Source organism: Tamandua tetradactyla, chromosome 15, assembly GCF_023851605.1.
Source record: "Tamandua tetradactyla isolate mTamTet1 chromosome 15, mTamTet1.pri, whole genome shotgun sequence".
In the NCBI taxonomy this organism is placed as follows: Eukaryota; Metazoa; Chordata; class Mammalia; order Pilosa; family Myrmecophagidae; genus Tamandua; species Tamandua tetradactyla.
The window spans coordinates 46,937,750-46,959,043 of NC_135341.1; the positions used below are offsets into that span (position 1 = coordinate 46,937,750).

General features: G+C 39.9%; 1 protein-coding gene and 1 long non-coding RNA gene across 2 annotated transcripts; one reads left to right on the forward strand and one right to left on the reverse strand.

The window, feature by feature from the left end:
* Positions 1 to 9,268: 9,268 nt before the first annotated feature.
* On the reverse strand, positions 9,269 to 12,070 carry EIF1B (eukaryotic translation initiation factor 1B). Its single transcript, XM_077129735.1, has 4 exons — positions 11,766 to 12,070; positions 10,637 to 10,800; positions 10,083 to 10,184; positions 9,269 to 9,696 (listed from the first exon to the last, which is right to left on the reverse strand). The coding sequence occupies exons 1-4, from the start codon at positions 11,794 to 11,796 to the stop codon at positions 9,652 to 9,654; spliced, it is 342 nt and encodes a 113-aa protein (XP_076985850.1). The 5' UTR covers positions 11,797 to 12,070; the 3' UTR covers positions 9,269 to 9,651.
* LOC143657394 (uncharacterized) lies at positions 11,991 to 20,708 on the forward strand. Its single transcript, XR_013162843.1, has 3 exons — positions 11,991 to 12,245; positions 17,957 to 18,107; positions 19,337 to 20,708. It is a non-coding gene; the product is annotated as an uncharacterized LOC143657394 (long non-coding RNA).
* The last annotated feature ends 586 nt before the right edge of the window (positions 20,709 to 21,294 follow it).

Sequence of the window (21,294 nt, forward strand, 5' to 3'; positions counted from 1 at the left end):
ATTTGTAAAGAGGATCTTCGAAGATCCTATTAAGATGAAACTAAATTGAATCAAGGTGGGCCTTAACCGTGTATGACAGGAGTCCTTTTAAGCAAAGGAAGTTTGGACACAGAAGTAGAAGCCAAAGGAGGAGAAAGAAAGAGATGGATGGCTGACAAGCCACCATGCAAACATTACAGCCTTCGGTAAAAGGATGGCCCTGCCCACACCTTGATTTTGGTCTTCTAGCCTCCAAAATTGCTTGTTTAAGCCAACCAGTGTGTGGCAGTTGCCATAGCAGCCCTGGAAAACCTAGAAGACCTCTGCTTCTGGGAGACATTCTCTTCTGAGTTACCTTGTGTCCATCATCTGGGAACATGTACTTTTCCCTCCACTTATCTCAACCTTCAGTTACTGGAAAAACAGTAAGGCCAGGGAGAAAACTACTCAATACTTTTAAAGGAGACTCATGATCTGGCTTTTACATTTGCTGCTAAACTGATTTAACTTCTCAGAGAAGATTCACTGGGAGGTCGGAAGAGCCACGTTGGGTGTGCAGGTGTCAGCCTCAGCACACACTGGCCCTGGAACTTTGGGTGAGGCCCAGAACCTCCCAAACCTCAGTTTCCTGAAATGGGGTCAGGGGACCTGTCATAGCCACCTCGCAGGACAGCCCAGAGGCTTGAGGCCTGCCAGAGTTAGCCCTTTTTCAAGGCAAGATTGCAGTATATTATAAGAATATTATAAGCAATGAAGAAGACAGATTTTCATGGGAATTTGAAGTGAAAAAGGTAGTCCAGCCAGGCCTGAGAGTGGCTGGAATTGGATGGACAGTAGCTGCAGGGCCCTCGGCAAATGGATTTCATGGATCTTCATAGTGACTTCAACCATCTCCAGCTACAAAGCTGATGATAATGACAAAGTTCAAGCACTGACTCTGCACCCAGTCTGTGCTCAGACATTATACATGTCGCTTCATTTTCTCCTCACGACTGTTTTCTCCTCACTGCAACCCCAGGAGGCATTTCCACCCTTGTGCTAGCTCTCTTTGCCTCGTGATTTCCTCCTAATCCAGCTCAGTCAAACTTTGGCTTGTCTTTTGCTCCTGCTCTCCTCATGGCCTCAAGGGCTTCCTCTCAGAAAGCTGCAGTGCCTGCTTCTGCCTGCTTATTTCCTCCCTCCAACTTCTGAGAGGAATAATGACTGATGCTTATGCAATTTTAGGGACCCTCTATGAAAAAGGATAAAAACATATGAAGGCAAAACTAGGTTCAGGGACTTGGAAGAAGCCTGGACAAGTGAGAGATCTGCAGCTCACAGCACATCATCTTAGGAGAAGTTGGGCTCTGCTGTGACACAACAGGTCTTGGTTTGGTAGTTGTGGAGGATGTGACATACCATAGTACCAAACCCAGTGGTTAAACGTTGGTGCATTTGAGCATGGTCCTTCCTCTCTGATGTTCTCCTCTCAACCAACCTCACAGTGAAACCTGCCTTCTCGGAACAGACTTGACCATCTTGCCATCTCATGAATCCTGCTTATCTTCCCCCAGAAGCTGGACATGGGAGAAGTCTAAAGCCCTCATGCCCTGAGGTTGTGCAGGGAGAGGTGCCATACAAGATGGCGCACATCTGAGGTGGGTCATGGTCAAGTAGTAATTTGGTTTCTTGTGTGTTCCTTGATCCTTGCCATCATCTCACCTGGACTATTGCAGTAGTCTCTAGTTGCTCTCCCCACCCCCACTCCTGCTTCCCCACTCACCCCTCTCTTGGCAACCAGCTTCTTAGAATAAATCAAATTATGCTGCTCCCCTGCTTAGAATCTTTCAATGCCTTCCACTGATGTAGGATAAAAGTGGTCTATGAGGCCTTGTCTTATCTGCCCACCTCTCTATCTTCACTCCTTTCATGCCAACCTCCCTTTCCTGCCCTGTTCTCTAATCATGCTGGTCAACCTCTCTTTTTGAAGCTTGCTGCCTTCTACTCTTTGCCTGCCTAAATATTTCTCAGTTCTACTTTATTGAACTGCTCAGTCTTCTACCAGTTGCTTCTTATTTTTCAGTGGAGTAAACAATAGTGCATTGAACATCTGAGTCCATTCAACTTTGTTAAAATTTTTGAAATTGCTGGTGGGGGAGGGAATACTTATGTTAAATTTTGATATGATAATGACAAAAAGCCTTTTACAAAATTGTAATAACTTCATGGTCCTGCTGATTTTCCTCCATTTACTCATCCTCTTGAAGAAGCAGCAGACCCAAGACAAGGATTATGTGTCAGTGGTTTCCGCTGTCACCAAGCAGGAAGTCATTGTGATACGAAGCGTAATTATCCTGAAGTTACTGCTGAGGAAACAGAGGCTCTGAGAGCTTAGCAGGCTAGCACAGGTCACACAGCTGGGAAGTGGAGGATACTGGATTTGAAGTCAGGATTTCTGATTCCAAATTATGGGGCTTCTCTAAGCCATCACATTGATTCTTGTTATTATGCCCCTGCCACAAATCCTTGCTACCCAAAAATGTGGCCGGCAGAACTACATCATCAGTACCAGCTGGGAGCATGATAGAAATGCAGAGTCTTAGGTCCATCCCAGACCTCTGGAGTCAGAATCTGCGTGTTGATAAAATTACCAGGTGATTCCCATTCCCATTAAAGCTTAAGAAGCACTCAGGAGGCTGTGGACAGGTTCAAGTCGAGGTCACCTGTGAGGGTATGTTTGTGTACACGTGTGAAATGTGTTGCTTGGAAAGGTCAAATAATTAAAAGATGTCATGTCCCTTCTCAGGTACCATAACATTTTTTTTTTTGTATGCTGTATGGTGTGGATCACATTTCATTTTTTTCCCATGTGGGTATCCCCTTATTGCAGTACCATTTGTTGAATTTTTGTTTGTTTTTTTTTCATTTGTTTGCTTGTTTGTTTGCTTGGGAAGTGCATGGGCCGGGGATCGAACCTGGTCTCCCGCATGGCAGGCGAGGGTTCTATCATTGACCTACCTCGCACCCCCCAGGTATCATAACTATTTTCCTCAGATACCTCGTTCCCATCTAGAGACTCTCTAAACTTTTTAATTCTTGAAAGTCAGATTAGGGAGAAAGGACCACTCATTTGTGAGTCAGCCAGGTGAGCAAGTCAGCCAGGTGACTGAGCAAAGGAAACCATCTCCAGGGAAGGCAGAGCAGCTCACTCTTTCTCCTGAAGTCTATGGACCTGAGAAATGATGACAGATCTTCTAAGGTGGCGTTGCTGGACTTTGTATATTTTTACCAAAGCTTTTATTTTTTATGTTTTTCCTTGAATGTATGAAGCATCTGAGAGTTTAGTCAATATTATATCATCTCTGCATCACTTTTGACTTTTGAGTCTTTCCTCTAAAACAAACTCAAAAGCAAGCAAACAAATAAGCATGTGAGGAATTAGCTACAAAAAATTACTACACGAACGTTAAAGGCCAGCCTTAAAAAACAGGTCAACATTGTCATCTAGCGGCCATACATGAATACTGCATCTACTCTTTTTTCAACTAGTAAAATTTAAAATAACAGGGCAATTGTGAATAGTGCCACTATGAATATTGATTTGCTAATATCTGTTCAAGTCACTGCTTTCAATCCCTTTGGATAAGCAAAATGTGGCATATATATATATATATATGGAAAATTATTTCCATATATATATATGGAAAATTATTCGGCTGTAAAAAGGAATGAAGTTCTGATGTATACTACAACGTGGATGAACCCTGAAGACATTATATTGAGTGAAATAAGCCAGACACAAAAGGACAAATATTGCGTGATCTCACTAACATAAAATAAGCAGAATATGCTAATTCATAAAGTCTGAAACTAGAATACAGGTTACCAGGAGCTGGGTGGGGGTGGGAAATGGACAGTAAATGTTTAATTGGTATAGACTTTCTGTTTGGGGTGATGCAAAAGTTTTGGCATTTTTGGTAAAAGTTTAGGATGATGGTGATGGAAGCACAACTTTGTGAATGTAATTAACACCACTGAATTGTGTATTTGGAAGTGGATAAAATGGGAAATTTTAGGTTGCATATAAGCTGCCAGAAAAAATGAAACCATAGAACTGTACAATACAAATCATAAACCCTAATGTAAACTATGGGCTGTATAGTTAATAATATAATTATGATTATAATGTTACATCAATTGTAATAAAGTTACCACACCAATGAGAAATGTCAATAACAGGAAAAATGTGTGTGAGGGGGTATATGGGAATTCTGTACTTCCTGCTAAGGGTCCTTTGAGTGAGGTCACCCTGTCTTGCCTGTTTGGGCAATGTCTATTTAAACAGGGCAAATCTATTTTTACAGGTTTTCGGTAAAACCTGATGCTATGTTAGGGGAACTGTGGTTCTGCAAATTCCATTTAAATCAGACTAGGCTGCTCAACCAAAAGTTCTTGGTTCACTGTGTGGTTTCTTCAAGTATCATGACTGTCATATTACATCTGACAGACAATAAAGAAAAGTTAAGGCTGGTGCCAGATGACATTTAAATACCTTTAAACACCCCATTCCTAGAAGATATGGCCTAATTAATGACCTAGAATGTGACCAATCACTTCTGGAGGTGGGAATAAAGGCAGGGCTAAGCAGAAGGGCCGGGAGGGGCATTGAACCTCTCTGCTAGAAGTCAATGTAAAGTTCTAGAAGGCTGAGCAAAGGGGGAGCATATAAAAGGACCCAGGCTGAGTTTCAGGAACCCCAGAGGCAATCTGACTGTCATATCCAAGCAGGGCATACATGGACATAAAACCAAGTATTTCCTTGATTTCTCTAAACTTTTGACTGTTTTCCAGAGTTCTGGGAAATTTGCTTCTGATAATTTCTGTTTCTCTTCCTGAGTATCTTTGGGGTTGCGGGAGTTTGGCACTGCCTGCCCCACCATTTTTTTTTTTTTTTTTTAAAGAGAGAGGGAGGAAGGGAAGGAAAGACAGAGAGAAGGAAGGAAGGATAGAAGGAAGGAAAGGAAACATCTTTAAACATTTTCTTGTTTTATTGTATTTTGTTTGTTTGTTTGTTTTTTACATGGGCTGGGGCCGGGAATCGAACCGAGGTCCTCCGGCATGGCAGGCAAGCACTTTGCCCGCTGAGCCACCGCGGCCCGCCCTGCCCCACCATTTTGCTAACCCATACCGAGGGGCTGATTATGAAAGGAAGACAGAGAGTATGCACCATTGCTTAGATGGGTAGATCTGGAGTTGGAAAGATGAGGGAGCCTCAAATATCTTAATGATGGAGGAGGCAAGGCCTTCAGCTACCCAAGGTAGAAGATGGAGGGTAAAGGGTAAAGGAGGAAAACGATTGTTTATTTCTCTAGCCACTTTAACTGCTCTATGCAGATATATAGTAGTCGCTGGTTAGATTTAGCCAGGGTTGGGATTTTGACAAATGAGTAGAAAGTTAGGCAAGAGAATCAAGGGAGATGAGGATGTGTGCAACGGGGCAATTTTGATAGTAAGCCTGGGTATTTCTGCTGGGTCATGAAACTTGTGAAGAGAAGTATGTGAGCTGATACACATAGAGCACTTACAACAGGGAAGACGTAGTATAAAAGTATTGAGGTTAGCTATTTTTATTATTATCGCAGGGAAGTGAGGGGGAAAAACTTGGTAAAAAAAAATGAAGAAGGCTGAAATGATCTGTTAGAACTTTCTGAGATAAATCTCTCCAGGGGTAATTTCCTGACCTGGGGTTCATCCAATGATGCTACTATTGACTCATGTAGAACCAAATCAAACTGAATTCCTAAAGTACCATTTCCAGGTTACTACTAGGGTCTCATTAGCCTTTCCGATCTGTGGAGGTAAGATCTGCTAGAGACTCTCCCCAGATTGATCTTCCAAGTGAGTCCTATTCTGGGTTCTTCAGGCCTAATGGAATGTCACTGTGGCCTTAAGAACTTTTAAGGGATCCAGTTACTACTTTTTCCAGGCAGAAGTTACTGACCTAAAGAGACCCTATCAATGTATATGCCTCCAGTAGCCAGAAAAGCATACTTACCTACATACTGGTCTAAGACAGAAGTTCAAATTGAGAGCACTGTATATTTAGGTTGTATATGTATGTTTGTAGAAATTCCAGATTGTATTCCTCAACAGGTGACAGCTTAGGAAATGCCTTGTTTTCTAGATTAATCACTCATTCCCCGGAGGCTTTAAACAGCTGTCTCTGTTTACATTCAAATTTAATTCCTTCTAACAACATTGTAGTAGAGAGTAGTTGAAGTGACTTGATATACACTTAGAGTAAGACCATGAAAATATTTTATTATCTCTCCCAGGTAAAAGCAAATCACAATATTTTTATGGATTGTAACAATAAAGGATTAGTTAGATCAATTTCTGCATATTTGAGGGATAACAAAATTAAATCTGTCAGTTGGTGCTTTAGAGATAGCAACAATTTAAACCTTCATAATTTATTGTGCCAGGAGCCAGCAATTGTTTAAAATTGGCCACAAGGGGGTGTAAAAGGACTACATATGTGCCCTAATCGTTCTCTCTTCCCCACTCAGTTCTCCATTCCTCCACCCCATTTCAATTCTTTACTTTCTGAATAACATAATATCCTGGGCACGCTGTTATTTCTTACCACCAATCTTGGTCTACCACCACTAGCCAGTGGCTCCCATTCAGGGTGCCTGACAACTCGTGCTATTTACCTGATGTTGGTAGTCTAATCTGATGGGCTAACTTTTTTTTTTTTTAACAAGTCAGTGGCAATAAAGCAATCAAGAGTGGACAACTGTAGCTAGGGTGTGGATGGGCCTCCTTTTCCTATTTCAAGAGATTATACCTTCCTCTAAATCATTCCCTGCAGAAATTTGTCAGTTGATACGAATTAAAGTAATTTTGATTCTTTATAGACTGTCCATCTCAAGTCTCATTGAACTCAGGAGATAGGGGATAGGACCATAAGAATAGGCAAAGGAGACACGGAGACAAACCCGAGTTTAAGGTAGCTTCCTCTGGAGAAAGCCAGTTTACCATTCTGTAGGCCTACAGGACCTTCAAAACTTCCCAGGCTAGAGCAGAGGGTTTAGCTGAAGCCCAACATGGAGGCTGAGTTCATTTAGATTCCCTGTATACGAATTTGGCTTTGTATCTTAGTCCCCTTTTGCTGTTTGCATGAATGGTGACTATCTCTATATAATTGCTTTTTGCATGAAAAGACAGTTTGTCAGCTGTTCACTAGTTTGGGATGAAGGTACCATGATTCAGCATCATGCCCTCACAGGGAGCAGAGCTACAGATTATGGTAGATCTCTTGCTTCCTCTGCAATGCTCAAATTAGACTGATGAGCTACCTGATTCACACTGGCATCCTCACAAACCAATGCTGAATTTAAATTGTTGTTTTTAGGTACTTCAGGTAATCCCACAGATCACATATTGTCTAAGAGAATAACGCATGGATTAGGAACATCTAAGGATGGTTTGGTATTCCCTCCTCTTACTGGAACTAATTCCACTCTGGTTTCCCAGAAGTGAGGAAATACAGCCATGCCACTGATTTGTAACACCTCCATATCTCCTCCCCCCATGGTTCCACTATCAAGATAAAAATGCAGTTAAGTGCCAGTATGACCAATAAAAATGGTTTCACAACTGCTCAATTCTAGTTGATTCGCTTGATCCCTTGATTCCGGACAAGCATTATTTTGCCTGGTTGCTACCTACCAGTCAAATGAGAGCAGCTTGTTGCAGCCTGCTGTAAATGTGGAATCCCTTGGTTGAGTTGCACCAGGACCACAACTCTCTCATTTCCTTCCCACATGGACTTCTGGATAGGTAAGGTGAATTCTCAGACCCACTGGAAAGCAGGTTTGACTGATCAGAGGTTGATTTTCCCTGAGCTGTATCTACACATTCCTTTCGAATTTTTAAGCAGGTAGAGCAGGGTGCTTCCCCAGGGTTTTTTTCCTGCCCTGGTGGCCTCCACATCCTCCTACCTGCTTTGTATAATAAATCCCATATTAACAGCTAATTTTTTTCCTGGGCACTAGCTCAGCTCTCAACAGATGTATTGAGGGAACACTTGAATGCGTATATTGACGTAACTTTCTGCTTTATAATTTCCATAAAATATTTATTATTTTTATAGCACATTCAACTATAGGTGGAATCAGTACAAAATGCTACATGTAGAAAAGTGTGTGTGGGGGGTGTCTTGTAAGTTAGAAAATTCTCCCAAACCTGATCTTCTTGGTCAAATTTTACTGATCTTTCATCAGTGTTTTACTAAATGAGGCACTGTATTCTAGTATACTCACCAGAGTATACACTGTATTCTACTATACTCACTATATAAGAAGTATACTTATTACTTAGTTCCTTTAAGAATCAAACTCTGTAGAGCTGTTTTTGTTTTCCAAAAGTATCATCAAAATATGGGCAAAGGGTGCATGGGTGCTTAGTGGTAGAATGCTTGCCTTCCATGTGGCAGAGCTGGGTTTGGTTCCTGGACCATGCACCCCCCCACACAAGGGCTCAGCTGGTACAGAATGTAGTGACCCAAGCGATGGATTATCTTTAACACCATCATCATCCTACAGCATTAAGCTAAAAATTACATTACTAATGGATGTATTTTTTTATACCAAGGCTAGATGGTATAGATGAACAAACTAACTCCTGCTCAATGAAAACCAAAAGTCAGGAACTTAAGATCAGCAGCAGAAAGCTCATAATAAAAAACTACAAATTGTTACTTTTACTGTGTACTGTTGTATACGGCTCTCCTACCACTTCCCTTTAATTAGACATACTAAAATCCATGTTGCAGAGATTGAACATGGTTTTTATCTGGAAGTTCTGGGTCGGGACCCCAACTGTTAACTTTCTAGCACTTCTAGGGAAGTTAGCCTGAAACTTTTATATTTGCAAAGCTGTGCCTGTGACTAAAACATTTTAAGAGCCTACTGTAATATCTGGAATTTAGAGATATATGATGGCAGCCCAGTAATATAATAAAAACACATTAAAAATTTTATCTATAAATTTTAAAGTTTAAACTATACACCATGTTCTTTAAAAATTCTAGACAACTTCTAGAGGTATGCAAAAAGCAGTGGCTGTGGATGAGTTTATACTATTCCTTATTTTAGTCAGTAAATTTAAGAACACAAGCTTTGGAAGTGTATGTATAATAAAGGTTGTCTTTGCTTTGGGTTTAACAGCAGCTAAGTTAATTAGAAAGAGAATACCTTGCAGAATGAAAACTCCAATTATGAAAGACAAAACATGCATGCCTTGCTTAGACTTGGGAGCATAACTGCTCACAAAAGGATTCATACTTTTTTTATTGTTAAGCTGCAACATACATGGTTTAATACAACAAAAAAACATTTAATCAAGTGAAAAATAATAAACTGAACAATAAACACTCAAAACAAAATATTTTCCATTGGAAACACGTTAAGATGAAAACGGGGTTTCATTACCATCTCACTGCAATTTTCTTATGTGTCACTAGTCTACATACCCCATGCTTTCTGTAATCATGCAGATATAAATGGAAGTTTGAATGATTAAATAAATGAAAAGTCCGTTTACTGCAGAGAATCATTTCACAAGGCAGCCAAACTGGATCTAGAGAACAAAATTATTCAAGAAATTCTCCATGTATTTAGGTTCATTCTAGAATCCATGAACCTTAAGCTGCTCCTCCTTGACAATGCCAACCTGCAAAAGAGAATCTAATTTAGCAGAATCACTCAAAGGAATATATAAATTTTCCCCTAAAATAGCATGGAGAAGTCATTAGAAAGCATGTAGCAACTAGCTTATAGCAACACAATTACTTTAGCCATATATTATTAGTAACACTTTTACACACATTTGAGGACTATTCTGTATCAAGAATCACTGTAGACTGTGTAGAACCATTCTAATGATGAAATAAACTGGAAAAATGATCTAGTTTGATATCTTAAAATATATATTTTACTCAATTAATTGATTTACTTCATTCACAGGATATTCACTAAGTAGGATAATAATTCATGTTGCCTTTCAATATAACTTCAGAAGATGCCTCAAGGTTGCACATAAATCACCCACTCACTCACCTCCAAGAGAAACTGGCAAATGTTTTTCCTTTGGTCACCTTGAAGCTGAATAACCTCTCCGTATTCAGGATGTTCAATCACAGTACCATTACAAGCAAATTTCTGGAAAATACATAAATGTACAATATTCTTGAACCAAATACAATGAATTTTAAGTTCCACCATACGACAAAATTTGTTTTGGAAGGTTTGATTCTATATATTTAAGAAACAGGTTGTTCAGTGTAGTCCCAAAATCAAGTTAATTTGAAAATGAATCAGCAGATCACATAAAACTAAAGGAAGTGATTTCATGTGGAACATTAAGTACTAAACATGTGACATGTTATGAGATTTTAACTACTTATCGTGAAGGCTATGTAAATCTTCAATGGGAGACCATACTGGGAGAATAAGCAAATATCTGCATGTTAATTTCAAGAAGGAACACAGCTTTCTTGAGTCCAGTCATTTTCACCCACACTGATACATGTATGCAAATGTGTGAATCATAATCAAATTCAGAGGACTGAATCAATAACTAAATTTTAATCTCTTCTTCCTTATACTTTTACCTTTTTGAAAGCTTTCACAAGTTTCTTTTTGTCATAATCATCTGCAATGCCCTGAACAGTAGTCAATGTTTTTCTGCCGTTCCGTTGCTGGATTCTTATATGAATGTAATCCTCAGTCCCTGCCGGGAGTAAGTCGTCACCCTTAGTTGCATCAGCAAAGGGGTCTGCAAAGGGATACAAAAAAATTCAAGGAAGAAAAATATCTTTTCAGAAGTAATTTCCAGAAATACAATACACTACAAATCTAAACAGTAAGCAAAGGAGGTTTTAGCGCCCATGCTTTTTTTGTGCGAGGGCATGAGTGAGGCATCAATAAAACCTCAGAGGTACCCTCACGGAAAGAAAATAAATATGTCTTTTGTCGCTTGAAATGAAATACATTGTTATAGGTGGATAATATTATCGTTGTACATGGTCCTCTAATGAGGGAAAAGAAACTTAAAACCTTAATTCTAAAGCCACTATAAAAACATACGTCATCTTGATTACATTCTGATGTCAACAGAAACATTACAATGTGTCCACCCTAATCATTTAGTAACTTCTTGCAAAAAAATTAAATTAAAATATATATACTGCAAAAGGTGTGATTTTACAAATCACTACTCACGCACGTAAGACTGTCACTGCCCTCTGAGAGATCAGAGGCCTTTTTAGCATCTTTTACTTAATGTTTCCAAGAGTTGCCCCGAAATTGCTCTGATCCCTAATGGATGCTGACTCCTTAGACCCCTACCCTAGCCCAGCAGCCCCCTTTCGAAGAGCACTGCAGGTCCGGGAGCCCGCGGAGGAGGGTCGCTGAGATGTCAAGGATCCGGAGCGAGGCGGGAGCCATGGCAAGGATCGGACCGGGCAGCGCGGGGTCCCCAGCCAGATAACCGGTAAGAGTCGGGATCGGGCGTCCAGCCTTGGGGCGGGAGTCTGAGAAGCCGAGGGTCGGGGTCGCCAAGGGCCCAGTCGCCATTTTCTGGGCGCCAAGACAAAGCCCCATTCGGGGTGCGGGCAGGACAGAAGGGGGTGTGGGTGGGCTCCCGGAGAGTGGTCGGGGACGAGCCGGCCCGGGGCAGGAACGGTCAGCCAAGAGGCGAGCGGAACTGAAGGGAGGGGGGCGGCGACGATCAGATCTTACCGAAAGATTGGAGGTTCTGGATAGTGGACATGCGATACTAGTGTGAGGCCGGTGAGAGGATAAAATTACTGCGGGGCCCGCCCGGATCACCGTGTCAGAAGCTTGTCGTGACGAGAAAACGGAAATAAATAAAGAATTGCTTCGCTCCGGGGTTGGGATTCAACTGAAGTGGCTACGGCGGCGGAAGCCGGGAGGCGGCAGGAAGAGGCGAAGGAGGAGGCGGAGGAAGAGGCGGCGGCGACTGCTGCTGGGAAGCGAGAGAAGAGGCGGCGCTGCGGCTTCTCCCACAAAATGGCCGATGGAGACTATTTAGCCGCGCCCGCTGCCCTTCCCACGTGCCTTTCCACGCAAGGCATTCTGGGACTTGTAGTTTTCCGGAGGCAACCGGGACCAGTAAACCTGGGGCCCGCGGGGGGCTTCTGGGACCGCAATTCCCGGGAAGGAGTGCGGCTGCCGGCGCTGGTCGGTAGAGGTATCACGGTATGGCGGGTTAAAGTCTGGGTGACTGCACATGGAACTAGAACTAGCAGGTGTGGGCTCTGTTCGTCCCGCGCTGGCAGAATACCCTTGCACTCCCTTTTCTCCTTCCCGCGGTACAGCTGCAGCCCCACTCACCTCGGGGGATGGGGAAGCGAGACTATCCGTTAGTCACCCTGGAAGCCCCGGGTAATTTAAGTAAAATCAGTGCGCCTGCTAGGCACTTGCAGATACAAAACAAGCCAGTAGCTCCGGCTTTCGACTCGCCGGCCGCCCCTCAGCACCTTCTGCATCGAAATTCCAGCTCCCGGTAGCTGGAGCTATGCTGGTCTCCACCACGGTTCGTGGTGGAAGTTTCGGCCCTAAGGGTTAGGCCGACTTTTGATTCCCTTGCGCAGTGGTTCGCCGACTCCAGCGTTCATAGCCGAAAGAACTTGTTAAAGCATTGCTACGCCCCAGCCTCAAGAGTTTCTGTTTGAGGAGGTCTGGGTGTAGCCCTACAATTTGCCATTATAGTAAGCTCCCAGGTGAAGCTGATGCTACCGGGCTCCAACCACGCCTGCGAACTACTGCCTGAACGCCAGCAGGGGTCTGGCATCTAGTGGGTGCCAGACGTGTTAGCTGAACATCTCGTCTTGTATGCCTCAAAAGGTCAAACACTGAGCCTTGAAAAGGGTGGGTACCAGATATAAATTAAGGGTGGGCTCAACAAATAGGCTAATTAATAAAGCCTGGTTATCAGGACTATAATGTCTTCATATTGAGTCACACACATTCACACTCAGAAAAACAAACTTGAGACTTTGGAGATGGGTTCACCAGGTAGCTGTTTATTTGTCAAACTTGGATGGATTTCTGGAAGCCAAGAGAGAGACTAACGTTTAGTGAGTCTTAACTTTTTTTGTGTGTGTGCTGTAGCAGTCTTGTCAAGCCTGTGGACCCCCAGCCTGAGAATAATGTTTTTAAGTGCATAAAGTTAAACGCAGGATTACAAGGGAAACCAATTATATTAAAATAAAAAACATTTCATTTAATATCTAAATAAACCAATACATTTAATATTAATAGTATGCTTCTTAATCATTAATTAGCAATGTCTAGCAGCAGATCTAATAACTACTATTATTTCAAAGAGGTGGTAAACATAAAAGACATTTTGATATGTCTGCACATGGAAATGTAATATGAAACTATCTGTAATTTCTATTGGTGCAAAGTGATAGCTCTTCTAATACTATGTGATGTTCCCTAAATTCATAATGTAAGGAAATGCTAAATATTTTCTCATCCAATTTTAGAATCTTCCTCAATTTTATCCATAGATTTAGGGATCTGTAGACTCCAGGTTAAAATTACAATGTTAATAGGTACCATTTATGTCAGGTTTACTATATCCCCGTTACAAGGCTTAAATACAGTATTATTAAACTTCATAGCTATTCTGTGAGGTAGATGTTAATCCATTTGACAGATGCAGAAATGGAGACTTGTTAAAATTAAATAACTTACCAAAATAAAAAAAATCAAATATTTACCCTTAGGGATCTGAGTATATTTTTTGGCCTTCTAGTCCTGATTTTCAAACGAAAAATACTTCTCATCCAAACTGAGGTGTAAAGTTCTAGAGCTGGTTCCAAAGCAAGGAAAGTTAAAAAAAAAATTGTTCGTTTGTTGTTTACAGATTCAGTGATTTCTGTTTGGTCTCAGACTTTCATAACTATGTTTTAAAGTAATTTTTAATATGACTCCAGATGAAATGCAGAATAAACAAAATGCCTATTTCTGTTTTCATTTTTTTTTATTAAATACCCATAACATTTTGTATTACATTGTTGCTCAGAAGAAGCCAAGGGTGGTCCAGTGAAGAAAAATAAACACAGAAGTTAAAAAAAAAATCCAGAAATTGTAAGGTTTTCAAGGTCCTGCTCATCAGAACTCATTCTTTCTCAGACCTACTGTTTTCATCAGAAACCCCCAGAAACTGAAAATCTTCATTCAAAGCCAGCTATAAATACTGTTTGGATACAGTTGGGCTTACTATTTTAAAGGTTTTTATGAATCTGGTCATCATAGCTTTTGTGTTACAGACTGCACTTAAGAACTACTACTAGCCACGTGTGGCCATTGAATACTTGAAATGTGGCTACTGCAAATTGAGATGTGCTGTAAATGTAAAAGACATTCCAAAGTCTTAAATTGTCTTAATTTCACCTGTTTTTTATTATCTTTTTAAATGCAGACTAGAAGATTTTAAATTATATCTTTCATTCTGTTTTCATTAGCATTGGTTTAGAATGAAAAGGTTTGACCCACAGCTAAAGTCATCATAAAAGAAACAAACTGAAGCATTTAAAATCTAGTATTTTTAGTTCTGAATGGTACCAGTCTAGTTTAAAAGGGGATTATTTCCAGTCATATTTCAGAAAGGAGTTTAGATCACTTGCAGAGAACAGTATTATTGGCAACAGAAATCAGGAAAAATAAAGTAAAAGGAGAGTACTTGAAAAATAAAAGCGGCAAAAACTAGCAGGGGATCCCAACTCTTGCTCTGAATTTCCTAGCATTTAAGACGGAGGAAACAGCTAGAAAAGCTATTTGTGTACAAGATGAAAATGTACCAGTTGCACAGAAGGAATGAATTTCCTTGGTCCTGAGCCACAAGAGATGTTTTTCTTGGGCCTTTATGAAGAAGACACTGTGGTACAGTGGACAGTATCTTTAGCAGTTTACCTACAGTGAATACAATGGTGGGCTTTATGCAACTATTATATTTACTAGTCATGTAGTGGTGCTGTCTGGTTAGAATCTTGGCTCCTAATCCATCCATAAGTTGCCTACTGTGGAGGGCATAAAAATGCACCATTCATTGTTGTTTGCTGCAAGCACAACCCTGAGAAATGGCCAAGGTAAGCTGGTAATATGAGTGATCAGCTCTTGGGATACTAGATTGGCCATGTTTTGATACCCTGGGTATCGAAAGATCAGGCACCTGGATGTCTCACTTTTTCTCATTGCTCAAGTGCCCGCGAGTGACAAGGGGCAGACCTGGCCATCTTCCTTCTCTCTTTTCTCTCTTGTGTTTCTTACACTCACTCATCTCTTCAATTTCCTGCTTCCCATAGATCCACTTGGTCCTATGAGTTGTATCTGGGGAAAGGGAGGGAGATAGCCCCATAGGCCTCCAATCTTTGCCTTAGTGTTCCAGTCGAGCTTATCTAATAGCTCTTTGTTGGGGTTTCAGTCACAAGCTTGGCCAACAAGAATGGCTTTTTCCTTTCTTTGTCATTAACCCTTGTGAACTTGTGGGAGAGTTGTGGTTTATGGTCAAGTGTATAGTTTGTGTATACCTAGATCCAATGTATTATTTATGGTATAGAGTTTAAGAATCTAGGCTTACGAGTTGGTTCTGGCATCAATCGCTGTGCAGTATAACTAGCTTTTATAACTTTACCTTTCTAAATCTCGGTTTTCTCTTCTATGAAAAAGGTATAATAATTTCTACCTCATAGGGCTTTAAAATTATTGCATCAGAAAATATGTAATGAACACTTAACTATAGTGCCTGGGACAGAAATTGAAGCTTTATTGTCCAAGTCTTTTCTCGTAGTTGTACAATGAGGACACTTGGAGGTGATTCCTGATGTGCTGCTGAGGTGGTTGATGGAGCTTTATGCATTGTCTTGCAAAATGTATATGATATTTCTCTTCATTTCCTCCAGTTCTGTCCTCTTGAAATTTCATTATAGTTACATTCACTTTGGTTTGTTAGAATAAAATTTTGCTTGGAATGGTGGTAGTCCATTTCTGCAACCTCATTACATTGAAACAGCCCAGGAAAGGTGTCAGTAGCTACAGAAATAACCCCCCTTTGTGGCTGCCAGATTTATATAAACTTCTGACTTGGGAAAGGACAGACATGCATTGTGAGGTACCTGAAGCAAAAAGACCCGTTCATTGCCACTTTCTCTCCCCATTCCTATTCACACATCCATCTACTTTAAGGAAGATCCTGGAAGCACATTCTTTGTTTTTCCAAAGGTTAATTTTTGCTTATTCCTTAATCACACCTGATGTTAGGGTTGCCAGATCCATTCCTAGCAAAACATGCTACATCCATTTAAAAGTAGTTGCTCAAAAAAATAAAATAAAATAAAATGAAAATAGTTGCTCTTGGAATCGTATTTGTTTAAATGAAAGTTATTTAAATCTATCTTATTGAAATAAGTTTATTAATTGTAGGGATTATTATGAATGAACGTGGATGACTTCTAGCTTGGTCTTGATTGTAATCTCAGTTGACCTGGAAATGGAATCATCTCAGTCCTTTACTTTGATCATAAAAATAGGTTAATGGTAATATGTAAGAATTATTTTTTTCCCACAGAGATAGATTTATTTAACAGTCAAGCAAAGTGGCATCTTCTGTCATTTGTTTCAAATATGTCGCCAATGTAGAATTGAAACATTTAAAAGAAGGTTACTTTAAACAAGAAGCCCTGCCTCCTAGTTTATTTCATTTTAAAATCTTAATTTTGCAGAAAAACCAACTAAGATTCCTAAGAGACAGAAGAAGTAAACTTCTTGAGACCGGGGATTAAGTTGTCTTCATCACTGTGACCGGTGCCTAACAGTGTTTGTTCATAGCTATTGTCAATGGTCAGAAATACCACCTGGGTGTCTCTGCTGAAGGAATTTGATTTGCAACCTCTTGGTATAGATTTAGAGAAGGAATTATAGATGCTTTTGTGCATTTGCTTTAGCTGTGAGCTTCCTGAAAGTTAAGGAAAAAAAATAAATGGGATGGACTGACTTTGTGTATTAGAACTAGATGTTAGGAGGAAAGTGTTGATCAGAGAGGTATTTCAGAAAAGAAATCTGTGGGAAGAGGGAAGGATATCAAGATCAGTAGAAAGAAAATTAGTTACTTTGATAAATATATTTAGGTAGATGGATGGATGAATGATAGATGAAAAAAATAAAGTGAGAAAGAGAATAGAGAGCCAAAGAGAAAGGAGGAAGGTGGGAGAAAAGAAAGAACGAGTAGGAAGACAGCGAAGATTTTCTGTGGAAAGGATTGCATCCACAAAACGGAGATGAGCCAAAGCTCAGACACATAATCAAGTAGAGTTCAGTTCTTGGTCAAGGCTGATCTGTTGATACTTTATTCCTGATGTAGAACTTCCTCCTTAAGCTAGTGGATGATGAGAAAAACTGCCAGTGAATTCAGTAAACAGTAGTTAGAGGTGGAACCAAATGTGTTGTAGATTGTTCCACCTTGGGGGACGTTTTGGGAAGAGTTAGTTCCAAGTCACAGGGTGAAGTCGTGAAGGAAAGAATTTAAATTTTGCATAAAAAAGTTAAATTGTACCATTTTGCTCAAGAGACCATCTGGTGCTGTAGAACTTTTGTTCAGTTTCTGGGTTAGGGCCAATGTAGGTAATCATGTAGCTGCAATTGTTTGTTTTGCTGTACTAGTCACTGGAATTTATGGCAGAGAATTCTTTCTTTCTTAGTAAAAAAATCTCAATTTTATTCTGGGTTGCAGTATGCCCAGCTAAAAGATTGTTCCACCTTTCCCAGCTTCCTTTGCTAGATGTTGCCATTGAGATGTAGGCTGAAGGGTTGTATGGGTTTTCTAAGAGGATTGTTTGAAAGAAACTGACTCAGTTGGGAAAACTGCCCTTTTTGCTTTTCTTCTCTCTTCCTGCTGCAAGGAATATAGACATGATATTGGAGATCCAATAGCCATCTCTGACCGTGACTGACCTTGCCTGCATGGATGTGCTGCAGCTGACGGAGCAGAATGATAGAGGGACCTGGAACCCTGGACTGCCTGTCTCGGTTTTTGTTCCATGAGAGAGAAGTGTATGTTATATGTTATATGAGCTTGTATTGTGCTGCCTGTCCTAACCATCGCAGGGGAGTTGGGCCAGCTAAATGTGGATTGTAGGAGGACACACTAGAAACAAACTGCCTTAGTACATTGTGTCTCCACAAACTTCAGAGGCCACATGGCAGGGCAGATGTTCTTAAACTATCTTGGGCTCAACTAATCTTTTCAATAAACAATGACAGGGTTTTAAAGGCAAGAATTGATCAAATTTAGCCTTGTTTATTGTTGTCTTGCAAGCAATGCAAAGCTACACACCTTAGTTCTCACTAGGAAACTAGCAGTGTAGTCATTGAACATTTTTTTTTAAATTGCCAAATAATAATTCTTTGGCTTTTTTAAAAAATTTGGTTAAATGATGATAGGCAGAGTTGTCAACATCTAGCTGATACATTCTACTGTATCCATACCAGATTTTAAATTATTAAAATACTTGCATGCTGATTGGCAAACAGCCACTGCTCAACCTCCTTAACTCTAGGCTTCTACCTTTTGACCTTCCAAAATACTACATTAACCAGCAGCTAGAAGGTTAATGCCTGGCAGCTGGGACCTTCCTGGACAAGCAGTCACTACTCACTTGCAAAATTAGGCATTTGAGCCCACATTGAAACAGTATAGAGGTGGTTTTGCTTTAGATATTTGAAAGTCCACCCCTGGGTCAAATCAGGTCAGCATAAAAACTGAGAATGGGAATCACATTTCACTTAGCCCCTGCTCCCTACCCACTCTGGGGAATTGGTCTTATCAAAGGAAACAGCACAAATGACATGCATGGCTCCTACCTTATGGGGATGTTGTCACGGATATATTTGTTATATCACAGTTTCTATTTGTGAGTATCCTTAGAGAAATGATGAACTGGTTTTAGTACCAGGAAGCTTGTATTCTGAGAAACTGTCTCACAAACCTGTTTATAAAATGTCAGTTTTCCCTTCTCCCTATCTTTGTAAGTAGATTTACTCCAATTCTGGAATGTAGCAGAGAACAAATAAATGAATAAACAAATACATCACATTTAAGTAAAATCATGAAAAATCAAAGCACACAATCAAAGGAACCTAAATACACAGAAACTTTGCATTATTTTCCCTTAAGGGAATTACAATAGTATACTGAGTTGTAATTATGAAACTCATTTTCAAAGTTCTGAAATAAAAACAATAACTCATTACTGAAGAGAATTTTCTCTGTAAATTCACAGTTCCACCGATGTCTAACTAAGTGCTTCCTTTTACCACCATGTAATTACAAATGAATACTTCAACAAAGGAAAGGCCTCGGAGGATGAAATTTGAAAACTGTACCTTAATTCTGAAAGAGGCAGAACAAATGCATGTTAATAAAAATGTTTTTGTAGGCTTTGTTCCAATTTGTCTCTTACCAAATACAGGGAAAGAGTCTCTACTCTTCATAATTTTCATAAATATGTAATCTGGGCATATCCAAGTACTTTATCTTCTGGGATTACCTCTTCCTTTTTTCCTTTTCTTATTAAGTGGATTCATGTTTCATCCATTGTAACTCTGAAATATCCTGTGCCCTTCTTAAGATCTCCAAGGATTCCCATAGGGCTTACATTCTTACGGTCATCTCCCATTCTAGGTTCTTGCCCTGGTTAAGTTCTTTGCCCCAAATATAACCTTCCCTTCCTTTATTGTGCAAAAATACTACTAACAAGAGTTTTTGTGTCTAGCAAGTTTATAGGAAAATTGAAGATAACCGAAGAGGCTACACCACTGCACAGAATGGAAAACCAAGTTCAGTGTTAGATGATGATCATTTCTGTTACAGGGAAATCAGTTTCTTTCTCCTGAGACCCTCTCCTCTGCTTGCTGTATTTTGGTCAACAAAACCACTCACCGGGAAAAATTAAAATGTTGCTTTGCAGAGCAATTTATTTTTCTCCCTCATGCTCCTGTCCATCCCAGAATAGAAGTCTATGCTGAAGCCTCCACCTGTACCAATACCAAATAGTGGTAATGTTTTGCAGTAGTATTTTGCTTTAAAAATGGCAAGCAGACTCTTGGGCAGGGATCCTTTCTACCAACCAGGAACCATGAATTCTGGGAAACTACTTAGTGAGGAGAACTCTAGAAACTGCAGTATAGTAGATGCCTTCTTATCTATATTGAACCGATAGTAGTAAAAAAGAGTTCATTGAAATATTCATAAAAATGATAAGTGGATATTTATGTTTATTAAAATATGTAAATTGTTAATATTGAGTGAAGGCTTTTTGTTGATTATTGGCTTACTAATTGGAGTTCTCTGGTGTCTTTTATAAACTTTAGCTATAATACATTGGCTATGGTGTCTTGTTTTTGCTTATTTAAGGTAACTTAATAAGCGAGAACTTAAAGAGATTTTTTAAAAGCAATCAGTGCAAAATACATCTTGATTTTTATGTCTATTCCCCACCAATATTTATGTTTGTCTCATTTACACCTTACTTGACCACAATTCTCTTTAACAATTTGCTTTTTATCTAGTTTCCCCAAAGTAGCCAACTTATTTAACCTAGAAGTGATGTCTTTCTTATTGCATTCATTTCATCAGTTTCATTGTATTTACATTACATAATTATAATAATATGTAAAACTAACATCAACAGGTTTGAGGGCAAATGCAACTGACTCCTAGTAAGCATGCAGTTTACATCAAGGAGGGAACAGAGTGCCTGGGCCAAACTAGGTGGCAGTATGGGGTAGGTGGGCATTCTACAGAAGAAATGGGAGATGTTGATTCATTTAGAGAGTCGGTTAGTGGAGAAGTTATGAGAACTTCTATTAGATTGTTTAATATTAATAACCAAAGATCCAAAGGCTAGCTCTGCCTACCAGGTATATGACCTTAGGAATTTAGCGTCATCTCTCTGAACCTCAGTTCCATCTGTAAGTTGTAAAAAAATATTTGCCAAACCTACGGGCTAGGACAATCAAGTAATAATGTATGTGAAAACCTTTTTGAAATACTAAAATGCCATAAAAAAGAAAGTTGTTTTTACTATAGTAAGTTTGATTTTATTCACAGTGTTTGATGATAGCTGTGGGGAGATATTTCCTTGGAGTCTTTCCTACCTTTTCCTTTGTTTATAATAACTAGTATTCTAGTTATCTTCCTTCTCTGGAGCCATATGTGAAATGGAGAGGCTGAGTAATC